The sequence below is a fragment of the Brachyhypopomus gauderio genome, chromosome 10 (genome assembly GCF_052324685.1).
Source record: "Brachyhypopomus gauderio isolate BG-103 chromosome 10, BGAUD_0.2, whole genome shotgun sequence".
In the NCBI taxonomy this organism is placed as follows: Eukaryota; Metazoa; Chordata; class Actinopteri; order Gymnotiformes; family Hypopomidae; genus Brachyhypopomus; species Brachyhypopomus gauderio.
Genome location: NC_135220.1, coordinates 1,338,798 through 1,354,470, shown reverse-complemented (window position 1 = coordinate 1,354,470; position 15,673 = coordinate 1,338,798). Strand labels below are relative to the sequence as shown.

General features: G+C 43.8%; 1 protein-coding gene across 4 annotated transcripts; it reads left to right on the top strand.

Annotated features, from left to right (window-relative positions):
- The first annotated feature begins 2,170 nt into the window (after window positions 1-2,170).
- LOC143525046 (myosin light polypeptide 6) lies at window positions 2,171-10,311 on the top strand. 4 transcript variants are annotated; one of them, XM_077018512.1, is made up of 7 exons: window positions 3,868-3,947; window positions 4,534-4,561; window positions 4,811-4,838; window positions 6,865-7,008; window positions 7,276-7,449; window positions 7,868-7,945; window positions 9,786-10,311. In XM_077018512.1, the coding sequence occupies exons 1-7, from the start codon at window positions 3,883-3,885 to the stop codon at window positions 9,812-9,814; spliced, it is 546 nt and encodes a 181-aa protein (XP_076874627.1). In that variant the 5' UTR covers window positions 3,868-3,882; the 3' UTR covers window positions 9,815-10,311. The 4 variants fall into 4 exon arrangements, with proteins under 4 accessions (XP_076874625.1, XP_076874628.1, XP_076874626.1 ...); XM_077018510.1 differs by lacking the exons at window positions 3,868-3,947; window positions 4,534-4,561 and adding an exon at window positions 2,171-2,362; XM_077018513.1 differs by lacking the exons at window positions 3,868-3,947; window positions 4,811-4,838 and adding an exon at window positions 2,171-2,362.
- Window positions 10,312-15,673: the final 5,362 nt, after the last annotated feature.

Below are 15,673 nucleotides of genomic sequence, written 5' to 3'. Positions count from 1 at the left end.
CCGATTTCTCACGCCGAAAAAAGATCTAGTTTATTTACCTCTTATCCACATGAATGAGTTACTAGTTCGCTCTGGCGCCAACCACCGGCGATCGATAGATCGTGATATAACATTTACACCCCCCCCCCCCCCGGTCAACAATTTACACTCGCCACCGCCTCCAGGTTCAAATCTCACTCCAAGCGATCTTGAAAAGTTGGCAACCCTGGTTTCAATGGTCCACAAAATTAATATTTTGTAAACATTATGGAGCAACCATTATAAAAATGCAAATTTTTTTTTTTGATTTTCCTCAATAAAAACAGAGGATTGAGGTATTGAAGGGTTTGGGGGTTTGGGAGGGTATTGGAGTGGATTGGGGAGTTGGAGAGGATTTAGAGGGTGTTTGAGGGCATTGGGAGGGTGTTGGAGAGGATTGTGAAAGTGTTGGAGAGGATTGGGATGTTGAAGGGGTTGGGGGTTTGGGAGGGTGTTGGAGTGGATTGGGGGTGTTGGAGAGGATTAGGGTTAGGTTGTTGGAGAGGATAGCATTGTTAGAGGGTTAGGGTGTTGGAGAGGATAGTGGTGTTGGAGGGGTTTGGGAGGGTGTTGGAGTGGATTGGGGGTGTTGGAGAGGATTGGGGTTAGGGTGTTGGAGAGGATAGTGGTGTTGGAGGGGTTTGGGAGGGTGTTGGAGTGGATTGGGGGTGTTGGAGAGGATTGGGGTTAGGGTGTTGGAGAGGATAGTGGTGTTGGAGGGGTTTGGGAGGGTGTTGGAGTGGATTGGGGGTGTTGGAGAGGATTGGGGTTAGGGTGTTGGAGAGGATAGCATTGTTGGAGGGGTTGCGGTTTGGGAGGGTGTTGGAGTGGATTGGAGGAGTTGGAGAAGATTGGGATTGGGGGGTGTTGGAGGGGTTTGGGGGTTTGGGAGGGTGTTGGAGCTGATTGGGGAGAGTTACAGAGGATTGGGGGTGTTGGAGGGGTTGGAGGAGTTGGGGGTATTGGAGGACATGGGGGTCTTCAGGGGTGAATAAGGGTTGTACTGAGGTACGATTTAGGCAGCAAGGGCAGGTACAATTAGCCCTACTCCAATTTGAAAATCAAAATGCACACACACTCAATACTTTGCATTAGCTTTTTTTTCTTACCTTAATCTGGCAACATATCTCTGAGTATACATACATTTTAAAATGTGCTATTCAATAACTGAAACAACATTTTAACCATGTTTCTTCATGAGCATAGAAATATGATGTTAATTATTCATATAATCAGTTTATATATTACTCTTTCACAGAAAATAAAGATGATTTATTGATATTTATTTACCACATGCTTAGCATCTCCTGCACAAAAGGTGGCCATGATGGCTCATGGTCAGGCTGACAAAACGATATCAGATAACTTGAACCAAATGATTGAACCAAGATACTGCAATCAAACTGAACTTTGATGAAATGTAACATGACTGAGTAAAAACATTTACTCATGACCTCTACAGGAAGTGAAAGGAAACATATCTTCTGGTGCACGCTGCCTGTTGCAGGGTTAATTTTCTTTTATTCCAGATTCAAGGTGAAAACATGGTGATAAACCACAAAAGCATTTTTATAGCCTTTACCAAGGGTGCCAAGAATTTTGGAGGACACCATATATTGCCTTATTGCAAAAGATAATGTGCTTATACATTGTATCTCATTCTCATGTTCTAGATCAACAGAAAAAGGAAACAGGGAGATGTAAGTAGAATGAAGATGAGAGAAGCATGTATTATTCCAAAGAATGCAATAGTACATAAATAGACAAACTATTAATATCTCTGACCACAGACTGTTCAATTCATCAGTCTATCTCACACATACAGATCTCCTTCTCACAGACATGATTCTGTATCTTGTATATAAAGACAACACTCATGAAACATGCTCTCTGTGGCAACACACCCACACACACTCTTCTCATCACATACTCCTACACGTTTCACACACACTGCCCTCATCATCCTACCTGCCAGCCTCTCTCCCTCCCTCCCTCCCTCCCTGACTCTCTCTCTCCCTCCCTCTCTTTCTCTCTCTCCCGCTCTTCCATCTCACCATTTCTACCATTCTCAGAACTTACGGTCTGTCTGATACAGATTCTCTAGCTTTCCGGAGGGAGAAACCAAAAAGAGGTGGATAGAAAGGAATCAACTGTACATGTATCATTAATGGCACCCAAAAAAGAGGCATCGATTAAGAAGTCCCCATCAGGTGGAATGTCACCAAGACTTGGACCTCCGTTCCCATGTCCTACTATGACACCTGCGATACCGAAACCAGCCCCAGAGTTCAAGCCTCGGCTACTGCGCCCCTCTGATGTTCCTTTTGACCCCAGCACGCTGGAGGTAAGTGAAGATTGTGCATCGCTAAAAATGTTCTCATTCTGTAGGTTGTAGCTTGTGAATCATCACCCATCCAGGGCACTGGAAACTGGTTCATTATCTTATAGATGAAGATGAATCTATAACAAGCTATCAAACAGTTTGGAGAATTCATGTAAATATCTGACAACAGCTTACGAAATATTTTAGAGTAACATCAGTTATTTTGAATAAAGCATCAAAGGGCTTTCTTGCAATCTATATTATCCTCTCCAAGGCAAAGAAAATCTGTGTCAACCCAGCCCCCATTTCTAGAGAGAATACGAGTGCTATATCGAGAACTAGAAATAGGACACTGATGAAGTCTGCATAACAGTGGTATGAACCCCAAAACCTTAGCATCACCTTGACATGGTCTTTACCGCTAATGCCCTAATAATGTAGTTCATAGTTTGTTGTTCTCTTATTTAAACTAAAATAAGCTAAGATTGCCTTGATTTTTTTTTATTTGAATGTTCTGGTGTAGTGTGCCTAAGGCCATGTTTTAATCTTTCATGTTAAGCCCTTTTTGTGCATGCATTAATCTTCATTATACTGCTAAACATCAAAGATACATCATAGACATATCATGTCTCAATATCCATTAACTTGTGACATCTGTCCAATTGGCATTCATTACTACATTTTGCTGCCTTCTGAAGCAGGTGTGTTTCCCAGCAGACCAACTAACCTAAATCAGTTCATGTGTGATCCGAATGAACTCGGTTAGAAATCATTTAAAAGTGACTGACATGTTAGAAATTAACTGAACCCTTACGACTTGGATTATGATTTCTTAAATGCCCCCCCGCACACACCCCCAACACGTCCTGGTATGCAACATGCATCGGCGTGACACAACCCGTCCAGAAATACCTGAACGTCTCAACGCGCAACGTACACGACGCGTATCGACGTCGGACGACATAATAGTGGCCGCCGCAAATCTCAAAGTCATGTGTGCAGACGTCGACTGCTCGTTTCCCATCGCATAACCGCTGGTGGTACGTGCAGGATTTACGCTGCCGGTTTATCCCTCGCGTAGCACCATCTTACGCAGCGGGACTCTTCCTCCTCGGCGGTCAGAGTTGCCAGGTTCGCGGTTTTCACGCCAAATTGGGCTTGTTTGAAAATCCAGCCGCGGGTAAAAATTCTGGGGTCGCGGGGTGCGGTTTTTTGGGCTACTTTTGAGTTGGGCCACCGCGGGAGTTACATGTCAATATAATATATTTATATATATTATATAAATAATACACACACACACACACACACACACACACACGCACATATGTATATATGTATATAATGTACATAATATGTATATAATGTATATGTATATAATATATTATATAATATTATATATATAATATATTATATTATATATAATACTTATTATGTCTCCAATTTAAACCCCCCCCCCTCCCCCCCCCCCGTCGACAACTTTGGGCTTTGGACTAGTTTAGCCTTCTGAATGGCGGGTTTTACTTGTAGGACCTGGCAACCCCATGATTCTCGCGTATCGTTCCTCGGCGCTCCTCTCTCTCTCTACCTCTCCCTCCGTGCAGTTATGGTATGATTCTGGTTGTTCATTCGCGACTTAGCTAACTAGCCAGCCAAATGGTTCATATTAATCAAGAATACGATAGTAGTTTCATTTTGTTTGACTTTTCTTTTTAATAAAAGGTCACTCCGTTTCTTTACAGACTAGGGGCGTTAGTAAGTGCGGGTAGCTAGGTGGCTAGTTAGCTAACATAAGTGACTTCAGCCAGTTTTCTTCACAGTGATGCTTGTGTGTCGTATTCATGATTATAGTTTGCCAGATAGCTCTTTTGTCTTTAATATTCTAGAAATGTTCGCTGGGAATATTAACAGTATGCGACCTGGTGTGTATTTTGAACCGTAGTCCATTAAGCGTCGTTATCTAGCCAAGGCAGCTAGGCTAGCCGGCTAACGTTACCCCCTCTGGGCCACTTTACGTGTTGTTAAACTTAAACTTTTCGCCGAGGTTCGCAGTGTTGGGCTCACTAGCTGTCCAGGTAGATGTTGGGCTCACTAGCTGTCCAGGTAGACACCGGACACTGGTGGTTTGAGGTTTATCTTTGTGTGAGCCGAGGTGTCATGTCACAGTCACCAATAACACTCTGTCTTTAACACAGTCCGACTTCACAGAAGACCAGATCCTGGGTGAGTGTGTGTGTGTGTGTGTGTGTGTGTGTGTGTGTGTGTGTGTGTGTGTGTGGTCCAGGCTGCATGTCGTTGTTCTGTCCCCATCATGTCACACTAGTTTGGTGCCACTTTTATTTCTCCACCTCCATGTGCACCTATATCTGTATCTGCACCACCTGCTTCTTGTTTATGCCCGTTATTCTGTCTTTACGCCCCTTCCTTCTTTCCTCACGGCTGTTATTCCCTTCCTGCGACTATCCTCTCCAGATTGAGTTTAACTTGGATCAGATACACGGTGAGTGCTCGTTAACTTCAGCGCCTCACCGCGAGTACAAACCTGTGAGTGTGTTCGTGCTGGTGTGTGTGTGTTCACACTGCTGTAGATCGGTGTGCATGTGTCCGGTGTATGTGTGTGTGTGTCTCAGACCGCTCACACGAACACCTTTAATGTTGTGTGCACGCACCCGGTAACGATAATTGGTGTAAATACTGGTGAGTTTGAAATAAGAGGGAACTTGGTCACACACACACGAGGGTTTCTCCGAGTCACGGCTTGCACACCCAGGGCGTGTCTCGCAGGAAATGCAACATAAACTCGCCTTGATGCGTCTACTTTTGATACAATCGTTCAAAGTACGACTTCGTGCCCACACATAAAGTGTCTACATTCAAAACGTTAACCTGCCTTTAGTTCTGGAAATGCAAGCCTAGAATGAACTTAAATGCTGAGATACAACCGTGTTAAACATGCTGAGAATGTAGTTATGGGATTTGTGTTTGCGACTGCGTGGACTGTTGGATGGTGCATGGCTTGGCTAACTCTTCCTGTTCACCCCTTGTCTGGGTTCTTTAACCAGAGGGTGGTCAACATATTACTGCCCGATTAATCAGTACGTTATGGTTCAAGACTGCAGTTCTGTGGTGTTGGGGGAAGTGCCACACTCAGCACAGAAAACAGAGCTGTGCTGTATATGTAGGGCTTTCACTGAGGATTGACGTGTTTCATTAGCCTAGAACTTGGCAGTTAAGCAGAGAAAATAATAGCTTGGTCTTCTACCTGCATGGTTTTAGAGAAGTTGAGTTTTTGGTTGTTAATGCACATGGAGTGGATGTTTTTGAGGTTTTTAGGTTTTACACATTTTAGGTTATTTAGACCTGGTGAAATATAATATAACAGCACAGTGTTTAGGTGATCATTCATATTTGAGTGAGTGTGATGACCTTTAATTATGTATGTTCTGGCTTTTTAGACAGAGAATAAGCATAGTAGTAGAAAAGTTTAGTGTAATCTAATCAAGGAATTGTGTTAATATATGTCCTTAAAGTCAAGCATGTATGTGGGTTTTCAAAGTGTTGTGTGTTGATTGTCTTTGACATAGTGGCATAGGTTTAATTTTAGCTTTGGGTGTGGGACAGTTGTCACACCACCCAACCTAACGCTTTATATGAGTAGTGTGAGCTGGAATTATTTTCCACACCCAAAACTATGCCTATGCTTTGACAGTGTCGTCACGATGGTTGCAAGGGCTCATAGTTATGTACTACGACGGCGTTGAAGCCAACAACCATCATTTTAGCAAATAACAAAATGTTAAGTATCAAGAAACATTTAATCCAGGAAAGCTGTGATTGTGGTCATGCTGAGCAGGCTCAGATATGTTTCTGTAAGCATTCCAGCACATCATAACCATTCACACGACCTGTCCACTGCATTATTATTTTGTCCATTTTTACTGTCAGGTTATTGTCAGTGTATGGTCATGCCATGTGTCAATAGCAAAATGGGACGGTGCATATCTTTCATGATGTAGTACCTGCTCAAGGCATGGAAATTAAGTCTGTTTAAGCAGGCACCATTTTTCTTTTCCACACTGACATTGACCTGGACTATAGCTTTTGTTGTGAGCCAGGCTTTGACATGGATGAATGAGGTTTCATGAGTTACTTGAGCTGCATCAACAATCTACAATTACATTAATATTAATTGGCGGTGCAGTATTTCTTCTGGACTACACTACAGTTCACCAGATGTCTCCTGTGATATCCCTATGACTTGTTTTCCTATGGAAACATTATTCACTTCTGTTAACTCGCATTAATGAAGTGCATGTGTGTAACTACTGTATAGACATATAACTGCTGTACAGACTGAACTTCACTGTTCTTTCATAACAGTATTTTGCTTTAGGGCGTCCTTTTGCATGTCTTATCTAGTCCGTTGTCTTCCCCTCATGTCCTTCTGTTTTCCCTAGAGATCCTCACATTCAGCTTTTCCTGTGGTTGTCCCTGTTTCTTATCGAGTGATGATGTCTTCTTTGCAGAGTTCAAAGAGGCCTTCCTCCTTTTCGACCGGACAGGAGATGGAAAGATCTGCTACGGTCAGTGTGGTGACGTGATGCGGGCCCTGGGCCAGAACCCTGTCAACGCCGAGGTGCTCAAGGTTCTGGGAAACCCAAAGGCAGAGGGTAGGGATCAGAACACAGCAGTGGACAAGCTGCGCGTGGGGTCTGTGGAAACGCTCCGTGAACAGATGATGTCCTGACACTCCACGCTAGGTGGAATCAGCGACTCTTAAGAGGGATTTTAATAAGACACATTAAAAAAGAAAGAGTGTAAGAGTGTAACAGACGGTTTTGTTTACATTTGTATCAGCAGCCCAGAACCGTGACATGCATCATGTCAAACAGATCCTGGTTTTTTTAAAGTGTACTGTTTGTGTATCGGTGTCCCAGAGATGAACCACAAGATGTTGGACTTTGAGCAGTTCCTACCCATGCTCCAGGCCATCGCCAAGAACAAGGACCAGGGCTCCTTCGAGGACTTTGTGGAAGGGCTGCGGGTCTTCGACAAGGAGGGCAACGGCACCGTCATGGGAGCGGAGCTCCGTCATGTTCTTACTACGCTGGGTAAACTGGTTTTCTCTCCACACTACCTATTTATAACCCATTGCCACATATTTAGGGCACTGTCTGACACGAGCAGTGCACTATAAGTAACTCTAGCCCTGGAACCAGTGTGTCAGGGTAAAAGAGATATTATGTCCTTATATATGCTTATTGTACAGTGTGCTTCCTTCTAGAATTCCAGTGATGTATAAGTGAAATATGTGAAGTAGTATTGGCTAATTGATAGCTAGCAATATTGCTATTACACGAAACATCATTGGTGCATTACTACCTATAGCCTGTTGGGTACAGCCACAGAATACGGCGACATAAAGCGATCACGTGATGTAAAAATGTTTGCATTCATCACTTTGTAAGTCGCTCTGGATAAGAGCGTCTGCTAAATGCCGTAAATGCAAGCAAAGTGGTTTTCCTTTAGGAGAGAAGATGACAGAAGATGAGGTAGAAACGCTTCTGGCTGGGCACGAGGATGCTAACGGCTGCATCAATTATGAAGGTAAACGGGTGTGAAGGTTGCATATGTGATTAGTCTGACCATTCCTAATAACCACATGTCCACCGCTTGGCCCACAAAAAGGTCCTGCGTGTGTCTGCGTGTCATTCCTACGTTCTGGTCTCTGCTTTGCACCTTGTGATGGTGAAATGACGGTGGTTGAAGTGATTGGTTTCTTCTGGGCCCTTTGTAAGGCAGAAGAAAGATCGTATGAGAGTGTGTGTGTGCCTACGCTCAACATTCCCACCTGCTGCAGGGTCACCAGTACCAGTAAATTCAAACTGAACTTTGTACGTGCACTAGACGTACGCAGTGATTGTTCTGTTGGTTTCGCTCGGGGTTCCCCTAAAGGAGTCTGTAGTTGGAGAGGTTGTTTGGAGCTTGTGTTGAGTGTGTGAGGGTGTGGACTCGTTGGGCATCCACGGTTCCTGTGCAGCAGACGCTCTGTGGGCCCGAAGTCGCAGCGTGTGGCCTGCGTGAGTTTGGCACGGCGTTGGGATGCACGGCGGTGACCACATCACTCCCAGTGTGGGGGCGGTGTCTCCTCACATTGCCGTGTTCCTCAAGAATTCCAGAAGTGCGATTTGGCTTGCTTGGAGCCTTGCATTAATATAGCCAACATCCTTGGAGATTTTGGTGTGTGGTTTCTCTAGCTTGTAGCAGATTTCGTTTTTAATTTAAATCATCCGTCAACAGAGCAACACTCGGGAGCGAGCGAGCGATCTACAGCACGTGAGGGCGTTCTTCTGTTCCAAGAAAGTTGGTGATTTGCTTGCTTGTGTCCTGACCTTTTTAAACGCGTGCACCATCCCAACACTCGGGACGGAGGTCGGTCGCCTGCTTTGACGAAGCACCGCATGGCGGTGACCTGCTGTCTCTGTTCTTCTCTTCTGCTGATGAAGGAACCCGGAGAGCAGGTCTCCGTGCTACACTCTGCTCGGTCTCAACTCTTGGCCTTTTGTAGAACAACACGTGGCTGACTTTTTGTAACTTGCTCTTGATCAGACCTTTGACCTCTGGCTGAGTAGGAGATGTTGGTGATTCCTCTGGTACAGAATGCAACAGTGGGAGGATTATTAAAGGTAGGACCCATCTATAGCAGGGGTGTGTAGTAAGGCTCCTAACCCTTCAATGAAAGGAGTTTCAATTAGACAAAAAAATACATGAACATATTAAATCAATTAATAAAAAAAAATCTAAGCATTCATGTAGGCTACTCTCCATATTTGTGGTTACTGTATGGCTCACTTCTGTCACAAGGGCGGTGCTAAGCAAAACAGTTCGTTAGTGTGGCTGCTGGGTCTTTAGGGTCTTGCTACTGGGCCCGCGTGCCCTGCTTGGTGATATCTTAAAGGGCTCTGTCATGTAAGGTTGTTGGCAAAATGACAGGAAATTTTGACCAATTCAACTATTTGATTTTCTCTACATGGGCTGGCCTGTAGCAGCCCGGCACCACCTCCGCGTTTGAAGGAGGGGCTACAGCATCATTAGTAAAATGTCATTGCGTGTGTACAAGCTACCGCTGACGGCAAGCGTTCAGTGGCGAACACAAGGCAGAGACATTAATGGTGTGCCTAATTGGAAAGGCTTTGTCAAGGCTACACGTCAATGAAAATCTAACAATGTTTGAGGGAGGTTCACCGACTACCATCTACAAATCTTCTCCAGAAAGGAAAAGGTTAGCAGCAGTTAGCTTGGACCACACACACAACCTTTCTGTCCCCTGTATTTGTGTTTTGTATTGCGTTTTGAGAACTGCCGAGCTGTATTTTGAAATCTCTTAATCTGACGCCATCTTGTAGTGTTCTTACGGTTGGAGGGCGTTTGTTTCCTCTCTTTGCAGAACTCGTACGGATGGTCATGAATGGTTAAAGAGGAGAGATCGTCATCGTGTCACCTGTGCATGTGTGTGTGTGTCGTCTGTCATATATTTCCTCTTCCTTTTCTTCATTCACTCCACTCTTTTGCCAAAGCACTCCCCTTGTTTGCACTCGTTTGTTTGGTTGTTTTTATTTTAAGAAGTGCCTTTATCGGTCCCCTGGTTAAGATCCTCAATAACCCATCGCACTAGTCTCCACACGTGTCCCCTCTGTCTGCGTGATGGAGAGCTCTGGTGTCCCGACACCGTCCTGCAATAAAACCTCTCAACGCAGCACGTTGACGTGCAGTAACAGTCATGAGTGCAATCCATCCTCAGGCCCTTTAGTGTTGCAACTCTCCAGATGTCTTTAGCTGACCCCGAAGACAAAAAAATTGACCATTTTATGTGTAAAACCATAACATCAAAGCTAATCATATTTTGACAGTGAATGGTATTTCGTTTTTTTTCTTCCTGTATGTATGAATCTCAATAAAATACATTTCAAAGAGTTTTTCGTCTCGTTTGTATTTTTTTGCTATTTTTTTTAGCATAACGTCTCACATTGTATTTTTTTGTCACTGTGTATTCAAATGAAATTTTATGCACAGTACTGATGTTTTACCTAAAGACTGCAGGGCACAATCCCTGCAGACAGGTGGCGCCACATTCAAAGTTATGCAACTTATTTGCGACTAAGGACCGTTTAGAACTGCAGAAAGGCAAGACTCCTTACAACTTGTTGCCTGTATCTAGACCACCTGATTTTCACTTTTTAACTTATTCTCTGAGCTTCCTTGTTTCCCGGATAATCACACCTCCAATGGCAACTGGGAGTGTTAGAATGACACTCTGACAACCATGTACCACACCACAGGAGTTAATGTTGTTCAGTGGGGTATTTGTTGTTTTCTCAAGCTGAAACCATATCCCGATGTGTCACTGAGTGGCACAACACTACATTGGATTTCCTATGCGTTCTGGGTATTGCTCTTGGAGTTGTCTTGCCTTAACAGTGAATATTAAATGTGCTGTACAGTGACCGTATAAATGACAAACATTCCAGTGAATACAAGGAAAGGTTTCAAAAACGTAAATATTCAGACCCTTCATTTAGTTAAAGCACATCTGGCTTTGGCAGCAGTTTCATGTCTTCTTGGGAACGCTACTCTACACTTGGCAACATTTCTGTTTGAGGTTTCTCCCACTCTTGGCCGAACAGCCAGGTTGGGCCGGGGTGCACAGGTGTTCAGATCTCTCCAGGTGATGCTCTGCTCAGGTGTTCAGATCTCTCCAGGTGATGCTCTGTTCAGGTGTTCAGATCTCTCCAGGTGATGCTCTGTTCAGGTGTTCAGATCTTTCCAGGTGATGCTCTGTTCAGGTGTTCAGATCTCTCCAGGTGATGCTCTGCTCAGGTGTTCAGATCTCTCCAGGTGATGCTCTGTTCAGGTGTTCAGATCTCCAGGTGATGCTCTGTTCAGGTGTTCAGATCTCTCCAGGTGATGCTCTGCTCAGGTGTTCAGATCTCTCCAGGTGATGCTCTGTTCAGGTGTTCAGATCTCTCCAGGTGATGCTCTGTTCAGGTGTTCAGATCTCTCCAGGTGATGCTCTGTTCAGGTGTTCAGATCTCCAGGTGATGCTCTGTTCAGGTGTTCAGATCTCTCCAGGTGATGCTCTGTTCAGGTGTTCAGATCTCTCCAGGTGATGCTCTGCTCAGGTGTTCAGATCTCTCCAGGTGATGCTCTGTTCAGGTGTTCAGATCTCCAGGTGATGCTCTGTTCAGGTGTTCAGATCTCTCCAGGTGATGCTCTGCTCAGGTGTTCAGATCTCTCCAGGTGATGCTCTGTTCAGGTGTTCAGATCTCTCCAGGTGATGCTCTGTTCAGGTGTTCAGATCTCTCCAGGTGATGCTCTGTTCAGGTGTTCAGATCTCCAGGTGATGCTCTGTTCAGGTGTTCAGATCTCTCCAGGTGATGCTCTGCTCAGGTGTTCAGATCTCTCCAGGTGATGCTCTGTTCAGGTGTTCAGATCTCTCCAGGTGATGCTCTGTTCAGGTGTTCAGATCTCTCCAGGTGATGCTCTGGTCAGGTGTTCAGATCTCTCCAGGTGATGCTCTGGTCAGGTGTTAGATCTCTCCAGGTGATGCTCTGGTCAGGTGTTCAGATCTCTCCAGGTGATGCTCTGGTCAGGTGTTCAGATCTCTCCAGGTGATGCTCTGTTCAGGTGTTCAGATCTCTCCAGGCGATGCTCTGTTCAGGTGTTCAGATCTCCAGGTGATGCTCTGTTCAGGTGTTCAGATCTCTACAGGTGATGCTCTGTTTAGGTGTTCAGATCTCTACAGGTGATGCTCTGGTCAGGTGTTCAGATCTCTCCAGGTGATGCTCTGGTCAGGTGTTCAGATCTCTCCAGGTGATGCTCTGTTCAGGTGTTCAGATCTCCAGGTGATGCTCTGTTCAGGTGTTCAGATCTCTCCAGGCGATGCTCTGTTCAGGTGTTCAGATCTCCAGGTGATGCTCTGTTCAGGTGTTCAGATCTCTACAGGTGATGCTCTGTTTAGGTGTTCAGATCTCTACAGGTGATGCTCTGTTCAGGTGTTCAGATCTCTACAGGTGATGCTCTGTTTAGGTGTTCAGATTTCTCCAGGCGATGCGCTGCTCAGGTGTTCAAATCTCTCCAGGCGATGCTCTGCTCAGGTGTTCAGATCTCTCCAGGTGATGCTCTGATCAGTTCGTGTCTGGACCACTCCAAGACTTCCACACAGTTCAGGTCATTGTTTGTTGAAATGGGATTTCAGCCTCCGTGGAAAAGATTTTCACCCAGGATTGTTCTTTATTTATTTTTGCTTTCATCTTTCCTGACTAGTCTTCCAAGGTCTGTCATACAAAAATACCCATATCATAATGCTGCTACCAATATGTTTGACATATAGGGATTCTGTAATTGAGGTGAAGCTGAAATTGGGGTGACGTTTCCTCCATACACATCGCTGGGAAAACGGATTAATCTTCATTTCATCAGATGAAGAGGATCTTGATTCTCATGGTCCCGGAGTTGTTTGGACACCTCTCGGTAGACTCTAAGCAAGAAATAGCTTCTACCTGGCCACTCTGCCATAGAGACCAGACTGATGGTGTATCGTACTGACAGTCCTCCCGTAATACCCTTAATCTTCACAAAGGAGTTGTGGATCTAATTCATAGTCTGATCAATGCCCCTTCATTCCTAATCAGTTTGGCAGGCCGTCAACACCTAGGAAGACTGCTGGTGGTTTCAAACTTTTCTCCAGTCGTGAAGGATGGAGATGAGGGTGCTCTTGGGTGCTTGCAGTGCCACTGAGATTTTCTTGCATTCGTCCTCAAACCCGTGCTATGACACATCCTTGTCTCTCAGATCTATGGGACAATTCTCTCAGCTCCAAGGTTTGCTTTTTCACTGTGACATACACCAACCTTTCATAATTCTACCCAGTCAATTTATGCACAGGTGCACTCCAGTTGTAAAAGCATTTTGAGGACCATAAGGACCATTTCGAGGAATTGGAGCAAGATTGCAAATGTTTTAGCAGTGTCAATGTAATAAATATATCAGTGTTTTTATTTTTAACAAATTTACAAAATATTGCAAAAACCAAATTTTGCTTTGTCATTGTGTTGTATTATGTGTAAACTATGGCCCCATTCTACTAATTTTGATGATTATTTTTTTTATTTTCAACAGCTTTTGTGATGAACTGGTAGATGAAGAACAATTCCTTTTGAATACCTTTTCTGTTGAGAGATTTGCACATTTATTTTTATTCTATTTTCTTTTACTGGATTTGATCCGCTTGATCTTCCACTGGGGATTGTACCTCATCGTGTCATTTATGTTTTTTAGAAGATAACAGTCTAAAAATGAATCCAGTGGTCGAGAATGGACACAGAGCTGTACAGTTGGCAGTTGCGGTTCCGCTCGGACATGCATAATAAATCGTGGACAACACTGCTTCAAGTAGACCTCGCCAAACCGCTTCCCCTTCTGAATCCCACCTCTCATATAAAATGACCGCTTTCCTGCACATAATTCAGCATCTTTATGACTGAACAAAAGTTTTATAGTGGTCTATATTTCTGCTGGACAGGCTTCGGTTCAGAGTGGATGGTCCAAAAGTATGGCTAAACCATGATACCGTCTGCTGTCGCCAACTGGCACTATTAAACACCAGGTTACTGAAGCAGCCGAGCAGACGTGTGTTACCTGTTTCCTCACGGTTCTGCGCAAACAGGAGATCGGTTTTTGGAGCATTTATCTAATACATATGAATTATTTTACTCTACCCTAAGTTGCTGAATAGCTAGTATTGATGAAAATATCATAAAGTGTGATGTCAGGCCCAGTTAAATTAAGCTGTGGTTAAAAAAGATCTTTGCACAAAAGCAAATGTATCGCCACACTCATGTAACTCAAAGACACAGCTAAGTTAGCACTGATGTGTTATCAATTGAAGATAACATGTCCTGTCTGAGAGGAATATTTTCCATGCTATTAGACTCGGAGTTTTTAACAGTTAGAACGGCAGATTGACAAACCACCAAACTATTCACCAACCGTGTTTAAAATCATGTCATATGTTAATAATATGAATATTACAATATATAATATTCTAATATATAATAATATAATATTAATTCAAGGAACAGCTTTACATTAGCCTTCTATTATAAAATGTCGAAACATTTGTCTGACAACTGTTACTACCATTTAAATGAGCAAATGCAGTTTGTTTTGTATGTGTGTGTGTGTGTGTGTGTGTGAGAGAGAGAGAGACAAAGAACAGATGACAAAAATTGATCACACAACTCAAAACTTTTGCAAGAAGCAAAAATTCCCTGGAATACAAAATCCCATTACTTATTAAATCTCTTCCTTCAAAGTCAATATATTGCAATGTAAAGTCTTTTTCCTTTTCTTTTTCCTTTTCCCTTTTTTTTTTTTTACAAAAGCATATGTCTGCACTTTCATCATCTAAGCAGCGGGACTGTTAATGTAAGATTGTTAAAGCTGAGGGTTTGTTTGGGTGTGTGGCACAGCTGAAATACCAGCCTTAAGATCCTCTGAGATATTGTGTGGCAAGACCAGCCCATCAACAGCTCTCTGACCTTTTCCACATCTCAGCACAACCAGTCAGAACTATGCCCCCTCATTAGATACCACAGCTATTTGCGTGGGTGAAGGCGAGGAGCCAGGTATCATACCCAGGGAGAATAGGTCCTCTACTAATTACTGAATTCATTTTGCTGCTTGTGTGTGCCTACGTGTGGGCCACACAGGCCCGCACTCGTACGGATGCGCCGGAGGTAAGTGAAGTGTATTGATTATTTTAATCCATCTATTTGTGAGTCTGTGATCCTCATGGCTCTGCATTCGACAGGGGAATCGCTAATGGGCCTCAGAGCACCTCCTCACAGGCCTCTCCCCGTCCAATTAACTTTCAACTGGAATCTGGCAGGAGAGAGCACGGGGGCTAGCGGCAGAACACGGCCATCCCTCCACGAGCCCCCACAGGAAGCAGACTTATCAAGCCTCGAAGTCCAGAATGTCATTACCTCTCGCTTTTAATTAAAGGTTTCGCCTTTCTCTTTAGCTCTGACCCAGGTGCAGCCCGTGTTAGCGCTGCTACTTTTACCGGGTGGTTCATGTACTTACTTCCTTGTTTGTTTTTATTATTTGGGAATATTATCTTGTAATATTTAACATTTATATTGTAAACTGGTTTCAAATAGTCTTGTTGAATTGCTATATTAGATCATTTACCACATATTTAAATGTAATTATATTTTTGATTGTGCTGCTATTAGTGAAAATAGCATTTAAAATTAGAAATCAAGTTACACA